Source organism: Leptopilina heterotoma, unplaced genomic scaffold, assembly GCF_015476425.1.
Source record: "Leptopilina heterotoma isolate Lh14 unplaced genomic scaffold, ASM1547642v1 Lhet_120, whole genome shotgun sequence".
Lineage (NCBI taxonomy): Eukaryota > Metazoa > Arthropoda > Insecta > Hymenoptera > Figitidae > Leptopilina > Leptopilina heterotoma.
In genome coordinates this window covers 1,440,622-1,463,088 of record NW_025110838.1, presented here as the reverse complement: position 1 = coordinate 1,463,088, position 22,467 = coordinate 1,440,622, and the positions used below count along the sequence as shown (strand labels likewise).

The 22,467-nt window shown below is 25.1% G+C and overlaps 7 protein-coding genes across 12 annotated transcripts in view; 2 read left to right on the top strand and 5 right to left on the bottom strand.

The window, feature by feature from the left end:
- LOC122510668 (neuronal acetylcholine receptor subunit alpha-7) overlaps window positions 1-4,541 on the bottom strand; it is a 344,417-nt gene extending 339,876 nt beyond the window's left edge. For both annotated transcript variants that reach the window (XM_043625472.1, XM_043625481.1), the window contains exons 1-2: window positions 4,261-4,541; window positions 3,936-4,113 (exon numbers count right to left, since the gene is read on the bottom strand). The gene's annotated coding sequence lies outside the window, so the exon portion shown is untranslated. The remainder of the gene's footprint in view (window positions 1-3,935; window positions 4,114-4,260) is intronic.
- LOC122510679 lies at window positions 1,688-3,495 on the bottom strand. Its single transcript, XM_043625502.1, has 3 exons — window positions 3,312-3,495; window positions 2,516-2,998; window positions 1,688-2,113 (listed from the first exon to the last, which is right to left on the bottom strand). The coding sequence occupies exons 1-3, from the start codon at window positions 3,325-3,327 to the stop codon at window positions 1,917-1,919; spliced, it is 696 nt and encodes a 231-aa protein (XP_043481437.1). The 5' UTR covers window positions 3,328-3,495; the 3' UTR covers window positions 1,688-1,916.
- Window positions 4,542-4,704: 163 nt separating the features above from the next.
- On the bottom strand, window positions 4,705-9,489 carry LOC122510656. Of its 2 annotated transcripts, XM_043625451.1 has the most exons (13): window positions 9,264-9,489; window positions 8,979-9,165; window positions 8,701-8,883; window positions 8,447-8,584; window positions 8,176-8,297; window positions 7,747-7,952; window positions 7,346-7,542; window positions 7,027-7,272; window positions 6,435-6,849; window positions 6,130-6,292; window positions 5,577-5,871; window positions 5,273-5,439; window positions 4,705-4,982 (listed from the first exon to the last, which is right to left on the bottom strand). In XM_043625451.1, the coding sequence occupies exons 1-13, from the start codon at window positions 9,407-9,409 to the stop codon at window positions 4,736-4,738; spliced, it is 2,712 nt and encodes a 903-aa protein (XP_043481386.1). In that variant the 5' UTR covers window positions 9,410-9,489; the 3' UTR covers window positions 4,705-4,735. The 2 variants fall into 2 exon arrangements, with proteins under 2 accessions (XP_043481386.1, XP_043481395.1); XM_043625460.1 differs by lacking the exons at window positions 4,705-4,982; window positions 5,273-5,439; window positions 5,577-5,871; window positions 6,435-6,849 and having other exon boundaries at window positions 6,157-6,292.
- A 279-nt stretch (window positions 9,490-9,768) lies between these two features.
- Window positions 9,769-14,887, bottom strand: LOC122510645 (GPI ethanolamine phosphate transferase 2). Its single transcript, XM_043625425.1, has 14 exons — window positions 14,597-14,887; window positions 14,156-14,312; window positions 13,695-13,893; window positions 13,372-13,581; window positions 13,039-13,227; window positions 12,589-12,931; window positions 12,315-12,511; window positions 11,868-12,113; window positions 11,431-11,609; window positions 11,194-11,363; window positions 10,932-11,085; window positions 10,455-10,755; window positions 10,220-10,386; window positions 9,769-10,095 (listed from the first exon to the last, which is right to left on the bottom strand). The coding sequence occupies exons 1-14, from the start codon at window positions 14,613-14,615 to the stop codon at window positions 9,885-9,887; spliced, it is 2,742 nt and encodes a 913-aa protein (XP_043481360.1). The 5' UTR covers window positions 14,616-14,887; the 3' UTR covers window positions 9,769-9,884.
- Window positions 14,888-14,999: 112 nt separating this feature from the next.
- On the top strand, window positions 15,000-19,389 carry LOC122510654 (suppressor of fused homolog). The gene is made up of 7 exons (XM_043625435.1): window positions 15,000-15,349; window positions 15,950-16,042; window positions 17,501-17,810; window positions 17,942-18,177; window positions 18,491-18,709; window positions 18,822-19,029; window positions 19,321-19,389. Exons 1-7 carry the CDS (start codon window positions 15,177-15,179, stop codon window positions 19,384-19,386), a joined length of 1,305 nt encoding a protein of 434 aa, XP_043481370.1. The 5' UTR covers window positions 15,000-15,176; the 3' UTR covers window positions 19,387-19,389.
- Window positions 19,390-20,154: 765 nt separating this feature from the next.
- Window positions 20,155-22,273, bottom strand: LOC122510222. 2 transcript variants are annotated; one of them, XM_043624707.1, is made up of 3 exons: window positions 21,879-22,273; window positions 20,360-20,528; window positions 20,155-20,192 (listed from the first exon to the last, which is right to left on the bottom strand). In XM_043624707.1, the coding sequence occupies exons 1-2, from the start codon at window positions 22,224-22,226 to the stop codon at window positions 20,367-20,369; spliced, it is 510 nt and encodes a 169-aa protein (XP_043480642.1). In that variant the 5' UTR covers window positions 22,227-22,273; the 3' UTR covers window positions 20,155-20,192; window positions 20,360-20,366. The 2 variants fall into 2 exon arrangements, with proteins under 2 accessions (XP_043480642.1, XP_043480633.1); XM_043624698.1 differs by lacking the exon at window positions 20,155-20,192 and having other exon boundaries at window positions 20,285-20,528.
- Window positions 20,489-22,467, top strand: part of LOC122510179 (protein neuralized) — a 144,574-nt gene continuing 142,595 nt past the window's right edge. Inside the window, exon 1 of one of the 3 annotated variants that reach the window (XM_043624687.1) lies at window positions 20,489-20,541. Coding sequence is in view for 1 of the 3 variants with exons in the window: in XM_043624672.1 (XP_043480607.1) it covers window positions 20,855-20,882 (28 nt within the window). In the remaining 2 variants the exon portion in view is untranslated. Of the gene's footprint in view, window positions 20,542-20,572; window positions 20,883-22,467 lie in introns of those variants that run through there. The other 2 variants (XM_043624679.1, XM_043624672.1) reach the window with 2 other exon arrangements.

Genomic DNA, 22,467 nt, shown 5'->3' with positions numbered 1-22,467 from the left:
ATCATGATTCTTCATAATTTTTTTTAATATAAATTCTCATTTTTTTTCTCTTATTTTTTTTTTTTTGTGAGTAAGAAAGAATTGATTCACTACAATCAAAATGAAAAAGCGCTCAAAGAAAGTAATTTCACTTCAATCTCCTCCTCCGATAAAACAATTTTTTGCATAATAAAACTTGAAGGAAATCTTCAGAAGGATATTCACAACATCACTGAATAATTTAGAAAAAAAATTTTTAATTTTCCTAATTTGAATTTTTCCAGAAAGAGAAAATGAAAAATTTGCACTTTTTCATTCGAAATTACGCACACAAAAGAGATTTTTAATTAAAAAAAATATTTGTTTGCGAAATGGGAATGATTGCGTAAAATTAAAAACTAAAATTACTAAATCACTCGTATCTGAAATTTTTGTTTTTGTTTTTATTACTATTCAAATACAACTTCCAATGTTTGACAATAGTTCAACATTAATGAGTTTTTTTCTTTGAAAATTGAAAAAAAATAGAGTAAAATATTTTTTTCAAAATATTTGCGTTCTACTTTTTGAAAACATTTACACACAGTTTTAGAAAATTAATAATTATTAAATATAATTTTTAGCTAGTACAATTATAATATAAAATAATAGTAATAATAATAATAATAATTAATAAAATTTTAATTTATTTAAAGGACCTTATTTGGATAAATAATAATTGTGACTTTTTTGTCCAGCAACAACTTTGGACCAAAGGCCACAAAAAAGTCACAATTATTATTATTATTAATAATTAATAAAATTAATAGATAATAAATTTTAATAGTAAAAAACTTTACAATAAAATAAGTTTGAACAAAAGTATAAAATTAATTTATGTAAATTAACCATAGTTATTGAGTTATATAAATTAATTGTTAACAAAAAAATTATTTATAATTTATAATTAGTAAAATAATAAACTTCAAAATTATAATAAAATTGAAAATAAATTTTGATAAAAAACTTTAAAAAAATTCCAATAAAATAATTTTTAGCAAAAATATAAAATTTAATTCTCTAAATTAAGGTTTAAATGAATTATCAACAAATAACTTAAATTATTCGTAATTTATAATTAATAATAAAATTGTGAATTATAAATTCATAATAAAATTGCTAATATATTTTAATAGTAAAAAACTTTAAAATAAAGTAATTAAAAAAATTATAAAATTAAATTATTTAAATTAACGTTTACTATAAACTAATTATTAACAAAATTAAAATTAATCGTGGTTTACAATTAGTAAAATTTATTAAATGACAAATTATTAAAATTTAAAAATTATAATAAATTTGATAATAAATTATGATTGAACTTTACAATAAAATAATTTCGAATAAAAGTATAAAATTGAATGATGTAAATTAACTGTAAATTTAATTATTATTTATTAAATTTAGTGAAATGTAAATTTACTATAAATTAATTATTAACCCAAAAATTTAATTTTCGACTGAAATTCTACTTTGAAGGAAGTAGATAAAAAGAAAACTTCTTTAAAAAAACATTTAAATATCGTTTCTTTAGAACAGATTTAGAGTTAATTATAATTTAATAATTGAATAAGAATAATTTAATTAATTGAATTCTCACTCAGAAAAAATGAAATAGAATGAAAATTCCAAAACACTCAAGGATTCAATCGCCAATTTAAAACATTACTGTCATTTGCAAACTCTGTATCAAACTTTATTAACAATTAACTTTTATAATAATTTTTGTAAATATAGATTGTGATAGAAATATAATAAAAATGTTTTCAACTTTAAAAAAAACAAAAAAGATAATATTACAAATGCTAACTCATATAAAAACTAATTCAACTCTGTAATAAATATTTTTTTATAGAAATAGAAATATCACTCTTAAAAATTCATTTTTAATACGAAATTCATTCTAAAGAAAGTGTTGAAATTAAACTCGTATCCGTATCACTATTTACAACTGTGTCGTTTTTAGTTATTTTCGATTTCATTTCAAAAATCAAATGTCTAATTCCAGGAAGCCAAGAGGAACAAGAAGAACCTCTCGCCATCATTAATGAAATCTGAAGTTTGTCCGCCTTCTCGACATCTTCTGCATTTAGAGCTAAAAAAAAAATTATTTAAATCATAATTATCGTTTAATAAATAATTAATTATAATTTATAGTTATAAAGAAATTTATTTCGATTTTTGGAAGATGATGGAAAAATTAATTTTCCATCATCTTTCAAAAATCGAAAAAAAATTTCTTTATAAATATTATAATGGAAGGAAAAACTATTTCAAATAATTTATAGTTATAAATGTAAAATCAAAACTAATTCTTTTTCTATAGAAAAAGTAGTTTTGATTTTTGAAAATTGTTCTTTGATAATTCTTTGAATTTTAATTATTGTAATTTAATTCTGAAAAAGAAATAAATTTTTATTCCATTATTTGAAATTCGTTCGTACACTCAGAGCTCTTTAGGCTCATAATATTTTTATCAATTTTTGTCTACACTAACCTTTTAGTAAATTCAGAATTCTCGTCTGAATATCATTGTCTAATTTTTTATCAATTAATAAATTTCTCATAATTTCTATTCTCTTTCTGACATCTTGTGACGTCTCAGAATGAACATACTTTTCCATAAGTACATCTAAATTAACCAATACTTCTTTCAGTAAGTCCTCCTTAAGAATGAATGAATTAGAATCTCGTTCTTCTTGTTCTCCATTACTTGATTCTTGCAGAGGGGAATTGTTTATTTTCTCTTTGCATGATAGTGGAGGCGGAAGATTTGATGGAATGGGCATTGGAGTTTGATTCGAAAGATTTGAAGTATTGGCCGTTGAATTTAATGGAAATGCAACTCGTTTGTTTAACAGTCTCTTCGTTGGTGTTGTACAAGAACTTTTCGTTGCACTAAAGGCCCGCATTGGTGGATCATTCCATCCTGAATCGTGAGAAGACGATAAAGTTTTTTGTGTTGACGTAATTTTTGAATCTAAAATTTTTTTAATGTAAACAGTTTAGTTTAAAATCAATAAAATGTAAATAGTTTTTATATACTTAAATATTTTCAATATAATAGTATTTACAGACAATTTAATTGTATAATGTATTAATAGAATAATAATATAATGTAATAATATAATAATATAATATAATAATATTAATAATATAATATAATATTATGCGAAATAATAATATTGTGCTTAATATTATATAAAAATATAATGTAAAAAAACCATATATTGTATGTTTGTTGACATCAAGAATTCATGTTTTTCAAAATATTTACAAAAAATCAAACTTACCTTCTGGTTCTCCCATTTTTGTATAACAATTCCTTTTTATTTATCGAACTTTGTTACACACTTTTCATTGAAAGCGCAAACGTAATGTAATTAATTTTTCATTGATTTTTAAACAAAAACTGTAAATATTGAACGGAAGGAAATCAGCTGTTTACATATGTCAGTTAAGGTTAGGATTTTAAATGATGACGCGATATCACTGGTAAAGTAGAAAATTATCACAAAGTCTTTTTTACCAAGAGTAAATAAGCTCGAATCTTTACCTTTGGAGATATTTCGTTGTTTTCAAATGCTCCGAAAATGCGCACATTGCAAAAATATATCGAGAGAACTATTGAAACACATATTTTGGGAAAATTTAAAAAAAACTGAGACAATATGTATAGCCAAGTAAAATTATCATTAAGTAATTAAAATTTATACAAAACTGCATTAAATTAGAGTAATCTTTAAATGCTTGCAATAATAGTTTGTTTATTGAACCGCTTTTGATAAAATTTCCGTTACTCGTAACGTGGGTGTCAATACGAAATATTTTCGCCAAAGTTTAATGAGTAACTAATAAAGAATCAATTATTCACAAAAAACGAACAAGAATTTACTAAGAAATACAAAAATTCTTACCTTTTTAAAGAAGAAAATAGAGAAAATTTATCAATTCATCGCGTCTTGATCGCACGTTGCAGTTGTTTTGTTTTGTCCGCCGAATGTGGAGTGTGAATGAGTCTGAGAGTCAAAATACCAGCGTAGCCAATAGAAGAAAATGAAAGAACTAATAATTCTCACAGTGACACTAATCTAACTGTAAAAAAAAACCATTGTCCATTAACAGATATTTAATAATGTCGATCTTATTTTAAGATTAAATATTTCGTCGCCTGTTACTTTATTAAAATTAATTATTCATCAGAATATTTTCTTAAATATTAATCATAATTATATACATTACCTGTATAAAATTTACTTTTGAATTCAGTGCAAAAGCTCCGTGTACCACCTAGCGGCAATATCGCAAAAATGCAATTGTCAAAATTTTTAGGTTATCTTTATGTCGGAAAAATTTTTCCAAAATATATTGACTTTTCTCATAATTTTCCATAAACTTATATATTACTTTGATTCTTTACATAATACTGAATGTAATTAATGAAAACTTTGTTTAATTAACGTTAAGATCTTTAATAATTGATTAGATATAATTTTTGGTCACATGGAGCAGTAAATTCACCATCGAGCGAAGCCATTGCAATGAGAAGTGATGCCAACCCAACATTACGAAATTTCTAACCTACCTGACACTTCTGCCAACATAAATGCTTTTGATTTCTTCATTTGAAAAAATGGCGGTAGTTTAAATTTCTCTCTCGTAAAAATTGTTATTCAAAAAAGTTAATACAAGAAAATTTAGATCTTTATTAAAGAAATTATACAATTTCTGGAGTAAATGAAGGTGTTGCAATAATGTCATGTAAACTAGCGAAAGTTTGAATGCCCAATGATATTAAAATAAATAATATTATGTAGATCACTTCGTAAAGGAGTTTCAGATAAATAAATGTCCAGGACCATTCGTTTGGAGATCGAAATATTATTCCCAGTGTGTAAATAATAATTATCAAAAGTTGACAACTCATGTAAGTTTTATTTACTCTCAACACACTTTTGGAAAATCTTGAAAATCGTATTAATTCAGAATTTATTATTTTTAACTAATTATAATTAATTATAATTAGTTATTTGCAATTATAATTAAATTATTTATTGCAATTAATAAAATATAATAATATAATAATAATTAATTATATTTAAATATAAATTAAATTATAATAAGAATAAATCTAATATAGAAAATAAATTATACGATATAATAATTTATTAATAAATAATAATAAATAATAAATAATAAATAATATTCCATATTTTTTATAATAAATTAATTAGAATCAATTTCCAAAAAATACCTTTTTTTGGCATCTATTTGTCCTAGAATGCAAAAAAAATAGGTCAAAATCAGCGGGGAAAATTGATTCAAAATTGATGTCAATCCATTAATTATTAAATTAAAGTCCACTGAAGATAAATTGTAAATTACTTCTTCTATATAGTCTGCATTGAGGACGTAATTTTCCTAAAAAGAAAACAAAATTAAATGAATATAAAATAATTAAATTAATTGATTAATTAATTAAATTTAAATTATAATTCTTTTCAAAAGAAAAATTCTTCTTAAGTATAATAGAAAAAAATTAAGAGTCTCAAATATACCTGATAATTATAGAACAAATGTCCGAGCCAAACATGTAGCAATATAAGACTTTTATCTTTCTGAAGTATTACTATTATTATTAGATTAAAAATTATTTCCATTAAAATTATAATAATATTTGGAGTACTTTTCTGACAAGTCATAAACACCGAACAACATGCAATTAAAGTGATCAATAACTCGATTGCACTTGATTTTTTGCCAATACAAGTTTTCCTAATGAACATCACAAGATTGTATATTAAACAAAAACAATATCCACTCCAAATTAATATTAATTCTGTTTTTCCAGTGCTGAAATAAAAATATATTTAAATTAGAAAATAAAATTTTAAATGTTAACAAATTATTATTAATTTTTAACTGAAAAAACTATTAATATTTTTTTCCTGTAAAAATTTATCATAACAATTATTATTCTTATGATTTCTTTTATTTATTCTACTCCATTTTTCTAATAAGGATTTATTATAAGAACAATAAAAATAATAATTTATTCCATTTAATCTATTCTATAAAAATAGAATATTTTCAAAAAAGAAAAAATGTTACCTTGAAATTGAGAAAAAATAAAAGGTAGCCTTCCCTTCAGCAACTTTTAATGCATAAATTGCACATATTGTAATAATCAAGTAGATAGATATTATGATTTTCTCAAATTTATTAGATAATTCTTCATAAAAACTTCTGCACAGAAGAGCAGTCATTATAAGACCTGAAACATTAAAAATTGTTTTAATTATTAATATCAAAAAGAATTATTTTATAAAAAATACTAAAAAAAATATTGTTTTTATTATAAAATATTTTAAAAAATATTGTTTTTATTATAAAATATTAAAATTTTAACACTATACCAATGAACAAAAGAAGTGAATCAAACTTGGGATGCAACCAGTACTCGGTACTTGTAAAAAATGAATTGATCATATTCATGAAGAAAATTAAATTAAAGAGGGCGATTATTGTTTTTATACATGACTCAATATTTTCTCCATCAATTCGACCAATAGAAATTTTGTAGTAGAACAGTAGAAAATATGATTTCACTTTGTTATAAACAATCCAGAAACAAATGCTAGTCCAAAGAAAAATCCAGATACTTTTTTCACATTTGATAAAATTATTTTCTAATAAACTGAATGATTTTAAAATAGTTCCCAATAGTAGAGCCATAAAAATTGGATTCTTCTTAATGACAACCGGATGATCAATTGTTAATGATAAAGTTCTTAATGTTTCCCTTGATTTTCTTGCATTTGCCATTAAATTCTAAAAATGATAAAATTGTTTTCAAAAACAAAAATCTTGCGTTTTTTCAATATAAATACTAAAAGTTCAAATTTCTCAAGAAATAAATAAAAAGAATAAAATATTTCCATTTTTCTTTCTTGTTAATAATAAATAAAAATATCATAAAAATGAAAGAAAGAAAATAATTTTTCTCACCGAGAAGAAAGTAGAGAGAAAATTTTCCTGCTGTACAAGAATGACAGAATTGCAAAACATGATTGTTGCAATAATCGTGAGTATAATTGCTTCTTCTTTTGTCATAGAAATAAAAGAAGTGACTCTTCTTAAAGTTCCCATCGATAGGACAAATACGAGAATAATAACGTGAATTCCAAATGTAGAAGTAAAAGTTTTGAGATTTTTCGTACTCGTACAAGATGTGTTCAATATTATTACCAAAGCCTAAAAAAAATCAAAATTATACTCAAATTCTACCAGAGAAAAGTAGTTTCAAAATTTACATAATAAAAATTACCTCGATTAGAAGAATAAATGCCAAAAATTGAAGAGTAGCATTCTGTTGAATTCGAAGATCATGAATGATTTTTGAAAATGAATTCATTAAATTTTCGTAAACTTTCAAAATCGTTTCAGCGGCAATTTCATTTTTTTCACCATTTTGTAAATATTCACGATGATTATTCACAGTTTTTCGAAAAATTGGAATCAATGCTGTTTGGAAAAAAGTACGTTAATTAATACTGTTGTTTATTTATCTGATTTATTTAATAATAAATAATAATTAACATAATAATTAAATATTGATAATTATGTATAATGTAAATAAAAAAATTAATTATATTAAAAATATTAAATATTATAAATAATTAAATTTTGAAATTTAAATAAATAATTAGCAATTAGTTTTATACTCACAATCAATATAAACAGTGGCGTTTAAATTCCGTAAATCATAATATAATTTTTGAGTATTATAATAAAAGGCGAAAATTTTCTCAGACAGCGTGTAATCAAACAAGAAATTCTCATCAATTGTACCATAACTTGAGGAAGGAATTGGTAAATGAGTCCAAACAGATATCAATGGTGTTAAATCGAATTCCTCCAAATATTTCCCGGTACTGTAAAAAAAATACATATTTTTAAAACTCAAAAAATATTTAATTTATTAGTAAATTATTAGTAATAATTAATTAATTAGTAATTTATTCAGTAATAATTAATTAATTAGTAATAATAATCCATTAGGTAATTAATTAATTATTAATTTATAATTCATTAAGTAATTAATTAATAATTCATAATTTTTAATAAAATGAAAAGAATGAATAAAACGAAACTTACTTTTGCATCTCACAATGCTGGTTCTGAATTATAACAAGAGGACCCAAATTTTTATTTTTCTTAAAATCATTTTGCAAAATTCGAGTACCAGAATAGCCCATTATTAGAATTTTGTAATTGCTCTGAAAAAAGAGAAAAGAATTAAACAGAATTTATAAAATTGTAATATCTAGATTATTTATAAATGAATTATTTATAAATAAAATATAAAGTTATGTGAGAAAATTTTAAGTAATATTTAAATAATGAATAAATTGTAATAAGTAAATACATTATATGGGCAGGCTGCATGAAGAGATTTAATAAGTGCATCAAAATATCGTAAATTCTGTAATTTTGTGTTCAGTCTTGGAGATCCAGTATATTTTGGAGCTTGCAAATGAAATACCAACCAGTCTAAGTCTATTTTCTAAAATTGATAAATTAAAATATATTAAAATATATTTATAAAATGTAGTAAAATAAATTTATGAAATATATTAAATAGAAGTTATAAATTGAGAAAAATTATTTCCACTTGCTTACCGTAGAAGATTGTCTGTTCTGGTAAAATTCGATAAATCTAGATTTCTCAATATTGTCATAATTAGCAAAAAAGATTTTAAATCCATTTTCCTTGAATAGCGAATGAAAATTATTTTCTGCTGAGAATTCATTATTCGTGAAAATTTCATGGAGAACTCCAGTTGGTTGACCAGTTATCAATGTCTACTTAATAAAAAAAGATTTTTAATTATATTTTAATTGTATTTTGATTAATTTTTTTATTATATTATTAAATTATTGTCTTTTATTAATATTACCATCGTTTTTTGTGTCGCAGTCGAGAATGGTTGTTGTTTATAATTAGAAAAGCAACCAGTACCATTTTTAACAAGTTCTGTAATGTACGGTAAATTTGTATCATTTAAATCATCTGTTTCAAATCCATCGACAATAAAAAGGAATAAGTGCTTCACATGAGGAGAGTAATGTCTGTTTGGTTCCAATCTAAAAGAAAAAATGAACTTACTAATAAAATACATACAGAATATTTAATTATTTATTTTATTATTAATAAATAAAATTTATTTTATTTAGATTAATACCCATCGTCTTTAATAGTATCCACAAAATTCTTGTCATAAGCAAAATTCAGCATCAATTTTGGACTGCTAGAGTAAATTAATATAAAAATAGCAATTATACTTGATACACAAGAATAACCGAAAGTATGTTTCTCGTTTATCATCATGATTTAGTATAAAATTGTTTTCTCGAATTTCAAGTTAAGGGTTAAAATATTTTTCTCAATAGCATTTGACATTTATGGACTTTTTTTAGATTTTCATTTTTTTTTTTGATAAACTTGCTTTTCAACTTTTCTCTTTTTGAAAACTTTTACTTGCACACGAAAAGTAAAGTTTCAATTTAAAATAAAAATAAAAATATTGAATTAATTATCCAAGTAAGTGTAACTTTTATAAATATAAAAAGTAAACTTTTTTTTAAATAAAGTTTTTAGAATTTATAAATTTTAGTAATTCTCATTTTTTATTATAATAATCTTTCTCTACAATATTGTAATTGTAATAATAAATAATTATATTAAATATTTCTATTAAATTGTATAGTCATCTAAATTCATTGTAAATTATCTATTACTATTAGAGAAAATTTTAGAATAGTTTCTTTCAATTGACAGTTTCAATAATATTATATCACAATTTTCACTTGTACATTATAAAAATGATTTGCACAAGAGAAACAATTATAAACAAATCAGCTGTATATATTGCTTCGTAAATTAACTTTGGAGAAAAAACAGTCCAAATAAAAAGATGATAACGTTGAATTGCAACAATTACAGTATAAACAGTAATTGGCAACAGTCTCCATATAATAAATTGTTTGTTAATTCCTAAAACTATTTGGCACGAACTGAAAATAAAAGAACAAATTATTCTCGTACATTTCATCTGATATTTCTATTTATAATTTTTTTAGAAAGAATTATTAATTAATTATCAGATCAATTAATATTATTTTTGACTAGTTTACGTACATGTTTGGCTTCTCTTGTGTCTCGTAATATAAAAGTACTAAATAAGCAAGAAGAGGCGCTGAAAATGTATTTATAGTTATAAATATTGTTGCTATTGAAATACTGTATGACTCTAGTCCGACATATCCTGCGGCAACGTCAATAGTAGCAAAACTGTTCGAGTTTCCCTAGAAAGAATATAAGAAAAATTTAATAAGAATTTTATTTGAAATTTATTTTCTCTATAAATAATTACCTGATAGAAATAAAAAACGTTCCCCAACCAGATGTAGAGTATTATACGTAATTTTTCAAGTTTACATGATTTTGTAATCATTTGAATGACCGAAGCGCATAATAATTGTATAGGTAATAGAATAACATTGTGTGGTCTGTGTAAAAGAGCAGATATCATCACCCACACGTGAACAAGAAAAAATAAAAATTGTGGTAATACATTTTCTCTCATTTGCTGTCCTGTTTTTATCAATCGCAGCGAGCAATGAGAAATATAGACTAAGATTAAAAACCAAAATATCTGCACCTCGAAGATTCCTCTACAATAAAATACAAGAAATTAGTTATAAACTTTTTTCGAATTTAGTTTTAATTTTCGTTAAATTCAATTTTAATTTAAAATTAATTAATTTTGTATTTTAATTTAAAATTAATTAATTTTAACTAAAATAATTTTAAATTAATTCGTATTCTAATTAATAAAATTGATTCTTACTTTGAATCTGGATAAAATTGAATTCCAGAAACAGTTCCAGTCACCATGTGTCGAAGATAGATGCAAGATGCCAATGATAAATTAATTAAAAGACAAGGTTTCTTGAACTTCTGTTCCTCGTAATAGTAATCAATTTTAATTAACAGAGCTAGTCCTGAAATAAAAAAAATATATTTTCCAATATAGCAATAGAAATAAATTTGCCAAATTTGACAAAATAAAAAAAAGTTATGTATTAGAAGAAATTTGTTTTCAAAAATACCTAAAATTAGAAAAAGTGATAATCCGATTTTGTGATTTTGATCAAGAAGCCAATCGGAGATATCTGGCAAATGGGCATATTTATTGCCAGTGCTATTCAAATTTCTCAAGAATCTATGTGACAGGAGAACTAAAATTAATTTAATTCCAATATCAACTCGTGAGTATTCACTGGAAGGAAAAATAAAATTAATACAAGATTTGCATTTCTTAAATAATTCTCAAAATTTAAATCTACCTCAATCGATACGAAGAACATCTAAAGACAATATCATAGAAACCATAGAGTAAACAAGTGGACCAGAAAAAATACCAAGTCTGGTGTTCCTCTTCAACAAAACTGCTACTTGTTAGACTAATTGTATGTAATAAACCTCCAATAATAAGAGATACTTTCATCACGTTATATTTTTTTATCTGAAATTATAATTTTTTGTGTAATAGTTTATTTAAAATTGTACTAATTATAATTATTAATAAATATAAATTAATATTAATATTATTCTATTAATGTTAAATAATATGAATTAATATTAATATTATTTTATTAACATTAAATAATATGAATTAATATTATTATTATAATAAAACTTCAATTTTATTGAAAATTAATTTCTGTTTTTATTCTATTCTAATTTTTTACTTATTTATTTGTTTCATTAGAAAAATTCGTACCTGACTAGTATTCGGAATGTTGAACTTGAATTTTGTGCACAGATAACTGTTACACACTAAAATTAAAACGATGGAAGTTGTGAGAATTGCACTATTCGATCCATTGGAATATAATACTGAATGGCCCTCTTCTTCAAATAAATAATTCAACAATAACCATAAAAGTACAGTTGCCGTAAGAGTTAACATCACTTTCAACAATGATGAATCTCCATGACTTTGAGCATTCACCATAATATATAAAATCTATTTTAAAAATTACTATTATTATTATTATTATTATTATTATTATTACTATTATTATTTAATAATTAATAATAATATATTAAGAGAAATTATAATCTTAGTAAATGTTATATTTATAAAACGTTACATTCAATATTGAATGTAAATTATTATTATTATTGCATTATAGAAATTATAATTTTTGGGAAATGTTTTTTTTACCTGAAATAGGAAAATCAAGGCTATCGTCATAATCGGCACGTCGTATTTTATCATACTATGAACAAGAATTTCCCTCATTCCTTCAAGTGAACTACGATACATTTTAATAATATCGTCTACCATTTCATTTGATTGTCCATTGGCATTTAACCAAGCGACGTGGAATTTAATCGCATTCTCATGCTCTTTGTACGCTCCTGTAGAAATTGAAATTATCTTCAAGATTCTAGATCTAGAATATTAAAAAAATTCGAAGTACAGAAAAAAAACTTACGTTGTGCTTTATAATTCGGAATTTCCTTGAAATTATTGAGCAATTGTTGTGAATTGTAATAGAGAATAAATAATTTTTTCTGCACAGGTAAATCATTCAAAATATCCAAGGAAACAGTTCCGAGATTCGATGAAGGAATTGGAACTCCAAGAAGAACAGAAAGTGTCGATGCTAAATCAATTTGTGCAATTTGACGTGGTTCGCCATTTATTTCTGGACAAGAAGTGCCAATTGTTACAATTGGTACCAATGTTTCTTCTTTTGTTGCACCACCGTGGCCACCGGAATCTTTCATTCCATGATCACCACAAACAATAAATAAAGAAGGAATATTATTTTTCGTCTGAAAAGAAAAGAATTTTCTACTATTAATCTACTGTTAAATTTATTTTCTACTATGAATCAACTACTAAATTATTATCTATTATTATTTTTGTAAATCTCACGAACCCAGTGAGTCATTCGCGATTGAATTCGTCCAATAATCTCGTCCATCTCTTTGAGTTTTGGCTTAATTAAGGGGCTGAATGGACCGGCCATGTGCCCTATGTGATCTAAACCTAAGTAATGAAGAATCATTACCGACCAATCGTTCCTATGAAGTTCCTTATTTAAATAACGTGTCACATTATTATCGACCTGCGAATTAACAACAATTTTATTTCTAAATAAAATGAAAATTCAATTATTTCTAGTGCTTCTTCCTAATCTCCAGTTTTCTCAAAATTGGCGATTAGAAAAAATTTAATTAAGTTTTTTTTGGTTGTTAAATAATAAAAGTACCTCAGTATAATCTGTCACGAAAAACGAGGTCGTTCCATCGTGACGTGAGAATGTCTTTGGAAAAAGTTTCAGCCACGTATCATCGCCGTAGAAAATTAATTTATGACCGTGATTTTTTGCTTGTTTCAAAATGCTGTCACCAATTACAGTATTTCCACCCAAGTTTAAAGCAACATCAATGAAACTGGGAACCGTGCCCGACGTTACAGCCTGTATTTTTCAAAAATACTTTTTATTAGTCTCAATTAATAATAATTTAGCATTTTTACTTCGGAAAAGTGACTTTTTCGATAATTGAAGTGATAATACAAAAAAGTTCTTACTTTTATTCTGGGCATCGTTACAGTCGGTGGATTAACTTTGCCCTGAAGTAAACATGACAATTTATTTTCTATGAGACTTTGTAAAATTGGCATCGAGTCTTTCATCGTACTATCAGCAACAAAATTCCATCTAAATGCATCGATTACCATTATTACAATTCTTTTTGCTATCGGTTGATACAACTCTTCTGTTTTCACTCTGAAATAATCATTTTTTTCATAGTTTTAAATTTATTTTTCAAAAAAATAATATTATTAATCAATTTTTTACGTCCGAGAAATATTAATTATAGATGAAGGAAAATAAGTTATTCGTTAAATTTCAAAACGTTGGAGTAAAACAATTTTTTTAAAATTAATTGTCCGAATGTTTTCATTTATCTTCCTTCATCTATAAAAAAATAATAATAATTTCAAGAATAGAAAATTTTCAAATAAAAATATCTGAATTCTTGCTTTACCTGATTTTCTCTACAAATTGTGGAACATCTTTCATATTGGCAACCGAATTTTCATATTGAACTAAAGGAAAGAATCCATATAAAAAAATAGTTATGGAAAAGAAGACAACCAACAATTTGTAACCAAACAAAAACCATTCAGTGTACTCATGTTTTCCTAAAAAAAAATACAATTACTTTAGCAAAGCAGAAAAATCAATTATTAATTGTTTATTAACTTAAATTTGCAGAGCTTTTACTATTGTAAATGTAGATGTTGTAAAAATGTAATTGTGATTGTAAAGAAATTATTAAACATTTCCTGTTATTAAAAAACTTGATAAAAATATATATTTTTCGCAAATTGTCTTTATACAAACCTAACCTCAAAATGACTTAGAGTAAAATGTAAACAGTCAAATTTCAAAAAGAATTCTGTAATAATTTTAATATAAAACATACCTGCTTTAGAAGACTTCATTTTAATTAAATTGTTCTAAATAATTATTTATTCAGTTAAAAATTATGTACTTTAAAATCCATTTGTAAATGTACTGTTAAATAAATCATTATGAAAATAATCTCCGGGATAATGACATTTTTGGAACAAATAGAACTAGATAAAAGTTCTCTTATCCTGGAACTCGTCATATTCATTAGGAGTTCTGTAATAAAACACAAATACTGAAATATGTATTCATTAAAAAAAGTTTTAAAATCCACACTTGTCAACAATAACAGCTGTCAAATTTGCCCAGTGTTACCAAACGCATCACTCAGTTTCTCCCTAAAATTTAGAAGTTTTTCTTTCATCACTGTTGGTAGTTCTGCGCATAGTGGTTTTCTTGGGAAATGTCGGAAATTTCAGAGCGCTTCACCAATTGTCGTCTGTCCTGTTGTCGAGAGTGGAACACTTAGAAAATGTTTTAAAGTAAAAAATTGAAAGTTTTTTTTGTTTTTTGTGCAGTTTTAAGCATTTGGAATCAACGTGGATTCCTTATTTTTCAAGGACTATTGTTTTGAGAAGAAAAAATTTGCCTACATGTATGGAAATATGAGGGAAAGGGAGGACTTTCCTCGAAATTTTCCACCGTATCAACCAATTCCAGGATGTTCACCGCGGGCCTTGGGCCTCGACGCCTTACACAGTTTTTGTAAAGAAATTTATCCTAACCAAGGAAATCCTCTCACTGTGACAGCTATTGTTAAATACTGGTGAGTTTCTAAAAAGGATCTTTTCATTTTTATCTTGTACTTAACCTATTGTTCAAACTTTTCTTTAAAGTGTCCTTTTCTTTTTGTATGTATAAATTCCTTTCTTTTGTTATAGTTATATTTTTATTTGCAATAGATTATTATATATATAATAATTATAATATTTGTAACATTAATGAAAGAGGCAATTTTTAATGATCTTTTTCTTATAATTTCTACTTTTGTTTCAAATTATTGTTGATTGTGAATTTATACTCTTTTGTTTACATTATTTTTTATTGTTTATTTAGATTTTTAAATTTTGATACAGACTTGTAGAAGTTTTTATTTATTTATCGCTACATTCCTTTAATTTAATAGATTCCAGGTTATTTATACATTTGTTTTCTTTTCTCTTCTTTATTATTTTTTATTCGTTTATTTTCGTTAATTACTGTATACTTATATTATTATATTTATTTTGTGCTAATTAATTTATAACTTTTTGAATTTGTATATAATAAATTGAAAAAAGCAATAATTGGAGAATACTTTCAAAATTATAAATTAATCTTTCAAGTTACTGTGAAAGAAGTAAAACGTTTTTGTTTTTGTAACCAGGTTGGGTGGTCCAGACCCTCTTGACTATATAAGCATGTACGAGAATCCCGGATGTCCAGAAATTGGAGTTCCACCTCATTGGCATTATGTCAGGTAGTAATTTATTCTAATTCTCTGATTTTTAACTATTAATTTTTATTTTTTAATTTTAGTTTATTCTTCTCATTTAAAAATTTTCAAGTGGCTTTTATTCCGAATTTTTCGAAATTACAATTCATACAAATGTTTAGTGTCCCTCAACGATCTGTCGACCCAAACATAAATTATGGTTTCACTTTCAACTCCGCCCTAGGCTCGGAATATTCTTCGAAGAAATCAAAACTTTATGCTGCGAAGAGTTATAAAATAACGAATATTACTGTGAAATTTTTTATTACGTAAAATTATATTTTATGTTCTCATTTTATTTATAACTTTGAAAATTAGAAGACGTTAAATTAAATTTTTCTTAAAGTCAACAAAGTATACTTAGTGGAAATATATTTTTTTAATGTTAGAAAAAATTTGGAAATGGATAAAAAATTCAAGGCGATTGTAAAAAAGGGATTATAGTTAAATTAGGGGAAGAGACAGGAAGTTAGGAATTTTGTCGAGGCTCTTCAAACTGAGAGTTGTTTTTCAGAATTCTGTCATTTGTGCACGTGCCAACACATGTGTGGATTAAATAAGAAATATTAGTAAATAATTACGTAAAATATTTAGCGGAAATGAGAGAATTTTTATTGTATTTAAATAAGATTGAAATAATTATAATTAATACACTAAATAAGTGAATTACGCACAATAACTTTTTACATTTCTATTTTGTTACTATTTAATACTTGAATTGAAAATTTGACAATTTGATTTCATATTTATTTGAATTTGAATTAGTTTCTATATTCATTTCTATATTTTTACTATTTAATTGAATTGAAAACTTGACAATTTGAATTTGAATTATTTTGTCTAAAATTAAACAAATTTGACGTTTTCTAAATAAGAGAAATTTTGTCGCGTGCCATTGACATTTATGTTTTTTTTTGTGGGGAGTGAAAAAACGATTTTTTTTGTCTTAACTTTTCAAGAAAAACAGCTGTCGTAATAGAATGTTTTATATATAGAGTGTAGGGTGCAGAAGAATAATTCAGTTAAAGCCATAGGGTGCACCGGCGGAAATAGATCTCAGTACTTCCCCTTTCTTAGTTCAAGTCTCTTCCTTCTTTTCTTTTTTCTTCCTCTTTTTTTCCTCTTTTTTTTATACTCTCAAAGTCTGCGCCTTGTATGCATTTATTTATATAACGCCATTGATGGAACGTCTAGACGATGAATGTACATTAATGAATCATTCTTTCTCCCCGGATTTGTGAAAAATCTCCCTCTCTTTATCGAAAAATCAGTTTCGTTTGTAACGATAATTGTGTAGGATATTAATAGAATGACTAATTAATAATAATAATAATAGAATAGATAAAGAAATTTTAAATCATTCTAATTAGTACGTTTATTATTGCTTGCGTCTTTTATTCTTTCGTTCTAGAGAAAAATATTAATAACTTTTCTTTTTTGCAGTTTTGGTTTATCGGATCTTCACGGAGATGGTAGATTACATCCGAAATCGGGTCCAGGTCGTCCCAGTGGATTTGGTTTTGAATTGACATTTCGATTGGTGCGAGAACGTGGCGAAACGACACCGCCAACATGGCCTGCGAATGTAATGCAGCAATTAGCGAAATATGTCTTTAATTCTAGTAATATGTTATTGCCGGGCGATCACGTCTCTTGGCATGCGGCACTCGACAATGGAAATGGTCGAATTACGCAAATTTTAATGGGCAAAGATCCACAATTACCGTCGTCAGCCACCACTCCTTATGGAGAAGTAAGTTTCTATTTTTTACATATTCTCAACACACAAGAAGATATTATAATTTAAAATTTACTTTTCTTTTCTAATTCTACAAATGTAATTTTTTTTTTATTGTATAAATGTAACTTCTTTCTCTCTTTTAGGTTTCTTTTGTACAAATTATCGGCGTGACGTCCGAGGAATTACAGGCAGCGCAACATTGGAACGGATTGGGTGTCGTTAATCTTTTAAAAACTTCAAGTGGCTGCGGACCTTGGCTCTTGACTGATATGAGAAGAATCCACTCGATAATGGACGAGGATCCATCGGCAGCGGTTAAAATTCAAAATGGAATCGAGAGAGAAGGCTCGAATCTTAGTGGCGTTTCAGCGAAATGTTGGTCAGTTTTCTTTTCAACAAACAATCAATTTTCACTTTCAGAAAATTCTTTTTCGTACCATTCTTTTAATTATACGATAATTCGGATTTTATTCTTCTAATTTTACAATTAATCGGATCTTATTTTTTGAATTTTACAATAATTTGGATTTTTTCTACTAATCGAATTTTATTCGAATTCGAGTTCGAATTTTATTCTTTTAATTTAAAAAAAAATTCGAATTTTATTCTTTTAATTTTTCTAACAATTGCAAAATGCAAACTGGCTAATTTAAGAGAAGTGTAAGAAGAAAATAAATTTTACATTATCACAGGTGGGTGCAAATCTCCGGAGACAAAAGCAGGGAAAGATATCGAGAGATAAGAGAAGATTCTGACGATGAAGAGGATATAAAACCAGTTGTAAAAGCTGAAAGATTATCGCCATCGGAAAACGATGAACAGGCGACGGATGAAAACGGTGCCAAAACACTTCCTGGTCTTCATTTGACTTTCAATTTGGAGGCTGGAAGTTTATTACCATTAGCAATAAAGTAATCATTTTTGTCTTAAAGAAAAGTTTAATTTACTTTTATATTTTTTATTTTTCTTTTCGAGAATTTTTTTTCTCGTTTTTGATAAAAAAAATTGGTTTCTTTTTTGCAGAGGACGTGTAATGCATGGTCGACATTTCACGTTTAAATCTATTTTATCGCACGCTGCGGTCACAATCGTTGCACCTTCCGTCACAGGAACATTAGTCACAAAAGACAAACCGTACGTCGTCCAGGGACCGTGGTTACAAGTTTTATTGCCCGAGAATTTGGCCGAAAGAATGTCGTATGAGTTTCAAATTTTAAATGTGCCTTCACAAGTTAGTATTTTACTTTAAATGTTTAAATGTTCTTATTTTTTTCGTTTTTATTTCTCTAGTATAGTTTTTAGTAAATTAAATCCGAAATTCGAGGAATTTTATTATAATTTCATTAAATTTAAATAATTTTCAATAAGTCAAAAATTTAATTTAAGTAATTAAGTTAAAAATTTTATTTAAATAATTTAATTGAAAATAAAATTTCAATAATCAAAATTTCTTTATTTTCATTTTATCTGATTTTATCACAATTTTATTTTAGAAAAATAATTTCCTACTTAATTTTTTCAGATACAGCTTCCAAAAACGTTCTCCTGGCCGGAACATAATCTCGCCATAACAATAGTTAATGATTAACGTCAAAACGTCCCGTCGAATCATCGATCATTCATCATTTCGAAACAAAACAAAAAAAAAAATTCTGTAAGTTTTTCCTCTACTCTTCCTTGACTGAATTTTAACTTTTACCAGATCGACAATTATAGATAATTCCAAAAAATATTCGAAATCATTTGATAAAATGAATTTTGAATTATTAGATAGTTAATTATTCACATTTTCTTAATTTGTTACTTACAAAAATAGAATGAGTTTAATTCCTCTTCGTGCAGCTACGTTAATTTTTTTTTTCTTTCATGTTATAATGACATATCAAGTAATTTAGTTAACTTATTATTATAATTGATTGCAATCAATTGAAGCAACTAACAAGTAAGATAATTCGAATTAGTACAACTTCGTTACTAATCAACTTTTCCATTATGATTTGGAGAATAAGAATAATTTTGAAATTTTGATTCGTAATGAAAGTTAGCTATTTAATTTTGTACATAGTTATTAATAGATAAAACAAAGCGAATTACGTATTTATATTTTATATATATACTTTGTTATAAATAAATGAATGAAAGTTTTAAATCATTTTTGAAAGTATTCTTAATTTTAGTGTTTTTTCTTAATTTTCTATTTTCTATTTACTATTTATTACTTCTATTTAAATAAAGTAAATAGAAAATAGGTCTCAATAATTAAGTAAAGAGAGAAAATTATAAAAAATAAAATTAAAAGAGGTACGATAAGACAAAAACTTTATTTGCAAAACAGTTACAACAATTGACAAAGAGACATTTACAGTTTCTTGACTCACTTTGCGTTTTGTTGTGCTGAAATAATTAAAATGAAAAATTTGAGAAAAATTATTCATTTACAAAAATCATTTCAATAATTTTTTTTTTTTAAATGTGTTTTTAAATTATTAAAGTGTTTATTTAATTTAAAAGTTCTGTTTAGTTTTTTATTTAGGAAAATAACAATTTTTCGGATATTTTACCTAATAATCAAGAAGGTGAATTGAAGCGTCGTCGACCTCGTCTTCGATTTAAACCTCTTCGTTTCGTTGCTCGTCTTGGAGCACAGCATTCCTCTAATTTAATACTACCTGCAGAGCACCCCAGTGAGTCCGATTTAGCAAGTGGATTGAACAAGGAAAAGCCAGAATTCTGAAATTGAACGGTATGTCATTGAAGCTGATTAGTACATTAGTGTAATTAACGACTATACTCAATAGCGTCGACAACGAGCGATTGAGAGCAGTAACGGAAGGCTTTTCTTCCTTCTGAATATTTTTTCAAAAAAATATTTTTCCTTTAGTTATTAATTATATAAAGTGTAAATACTTCAGGAAAAGAGAAAAATTACAAACAAAGAAGAAGTAAGTGTAAATTTTCACAATTTAAAAGAAAAATCTTCGTCTTTGTGTCAAAAGAAAAGTGTCGTTTAGTGCAAAAATAAATTGCCACAATTTGCTGAAATTGCATTCTGTAGAATGAATAGCGTTTATATATCAACAAAAGGTATGAAAATCTTTGTTAAAATTTTTTTTCCGATTTTTTTCAATTTAAATTCTATCCAAAAGTTAGCTTTATGAGAAAATGTAAACAAAACTTGAAAACGTTTTGTTTTGATAAATATTTCGTTTGTCATACTTGACAATTGGAAAATGGCAAATTAACTAATAGAGAATAGAAAATAAATTCAATAAAATATTGATGATAGTATTTTATTGAATATTTTATTTTTTATTCTATTTTCCACTATTTTTTTATTCTATTTTCTACTATTTTTTATTCTATTTTTTTTTTTATTTTTTATTCTGTTTTTTATTTTGTTGCAAAAAATTTGTAATATACTTTGTATTTAAATTGTATGAAAATTTTTGGCACAATATACAAGAACCAGATAACTCAATGGAATGTTTTGAATGTTATGAGAGAGCATTCCTGTAATTAATGGATCGTGTGAGTTACCTGGTTTTTGTGTCAGATTTTTCGTTTTGGGTTTGAAGCAATTACAGACTCGAGAATATCGTGAGCGTGAGATGATTACGAGGAACGCTTTGTAAAAATTCTGAAACCCTCTTTTTCTCTCTACTCTTCGCTCGAGGTCGCTAGAAAATCAGAATTTCATTTCTTCAACGAAATTTCTATACACTGTATGTAAATTTTTATTTTTAATTTCAATTATTTCAGAAACTAATTCGAAAGTAGAATTCTGAATGAAAGTGATAAAATGAAAATTGAATTTCGAAAATAGAAAATAGAAAATAGAAAACAAAAATAAATTTGTAGAGTACAAAAAAGAATTTATTAATTATAATTATTTAATAATTATTAAATTACTATTATTCAATTACAATTATTTAATTGAAAAATACAAATTTTCATTATTAGAAAAAAATTTAATCTTTTGACATGAAAAAATCATGATTCTTAATTTTCTAGCGACTCGTAAATTAGAAAAATATTTTTTTTTTTTTTTGGCAAAAATCTACGAGATAATAATTATCATACCTGATTTAGAATGCTGATAACAACTTTAATAGCTCCCAACCATAATAAAACGACGATGCAAGCGGAGGCAAAATCCTCAACATCGTCGCATGTAATACTTCCAATGACATTAACAATTCCTTGAAAGACATTGGCAAATGTTTGCATCGCTTCGATGCATAAATCGCGTAGAAAACAAATCACCTGAAATAGGAGATTCATCAGGACAATTATCAGTTCCAGTGTTCTTGTGAGAAATTCGAGAAATATGTCCACAAGTAATTCAATTGTGTCCCAAAACCAGCTGACAATGCCCATGAGAAAATCCAAAAATTGATCGAAAACATTATAAATACTTGGACCCCTCATTTTAAACAGTGTTTTTAATTTTCAAAATTCGTTTAAAAAATTTATGACAATATAATTTGGAAACATTGTAGAATGACAGGTCTCATGGTGTGAATAGCGGAATTAATTAATATTTGACAGGAAACAAATGATTCTTGAAAATCCACCTTCATGGTGAAGATTTTATTATTTATTATGAATACGACGATTATTATAGTTAATTATTTTTTATTTTATTGTTATTTTTATTATTTGTTTGTAA

Excerpts from the sequence above, each read along its gene's own strand:
- LOC122510654 (XM_043625435.1), top strand. The coding sequence starts at position 15,177 with ATGTATGGAAATATGAGGGAAAGGGAGGACTTTCCTCGAAATTTTCCA. Across the intron at positions 18,710-18,821 it reads TTATTACCATTAGCAATAAA|AGGACGTGTAATGCATGGTC; the intron begins GTAATCATTTTT and ends TCTTTTTTGCAG. Across the intron at positions 19,030-19,320 it reads TTTTAAATGTGCCTTCACAA|ATACAGCTTCCAAAAACGTT; the intron begins GTTAGTATTTTA and ends TAATTTTTTCAG.
- LOC122510645 (XM_043625425.1), bottom strand. Across the intron at positions 13,894-14,155 it reads CAATTTGTAGAGAAAATCAG|AGTGAAAACAGAAGAGTTGT; the intron begins GTAAAGCAAGAA and ends TGATTATTTCAG. Across the intron at positions 11,610-11,867 it reads ACATTCCGAATACTAGTCAG|ATAAAAAAATATAACGTGAT; the intron begins GTACGAATTTTT and ends TTATAATTTCAG.
- LOC122510222 (XM_043624707.1), bottom strand. The coding sequence starts at position 22,226 with ATGAGGGGTCCAAGTATTTATAATGTTTTCGATCAATTTTTGGATTTT. Across the intron at positions 20,529-21,878 it reads TTATCAGCATTCTAAATCAG|AATTCTGGCTTTTCCTTGTT; the intron begins GTATGATAATTA and ends GTTCAATTTCAG.
- LOC122510656 (XM_043625451.1), bottom strand. The coding sequence starts at position 9,409 with ATGATGATAAACGAGAAACATACTTTCGGTTATTCTTGTGTATCAAGT. Across the intron at positions 7,953-8,175 it reads CAGCATTGTGAGATGCAAAA|TACCGGGAAATATTTGGAGG; the intron begins GTAAGTTTCGTT and ends TTTTTTTTACAG. Across the intron at positions 5,872-6,129 it reads TATTTTTTCTCAATTTCAAG|CACTGGAAAAACAGAATTAA; the intron begins GTAACATTTTTT and ends TTTTTATTTCAG.
- LOC122510679 (XM_043625502.1), bottom strand. Across the intron at positions 2,114-2,515 it reads AATTCTGAATTTACTAAAAG|CTCTAAATGCAGAAGATGTC; the intron begins GTTAGTGTAGAC and ends TTTTTTTTTTAG.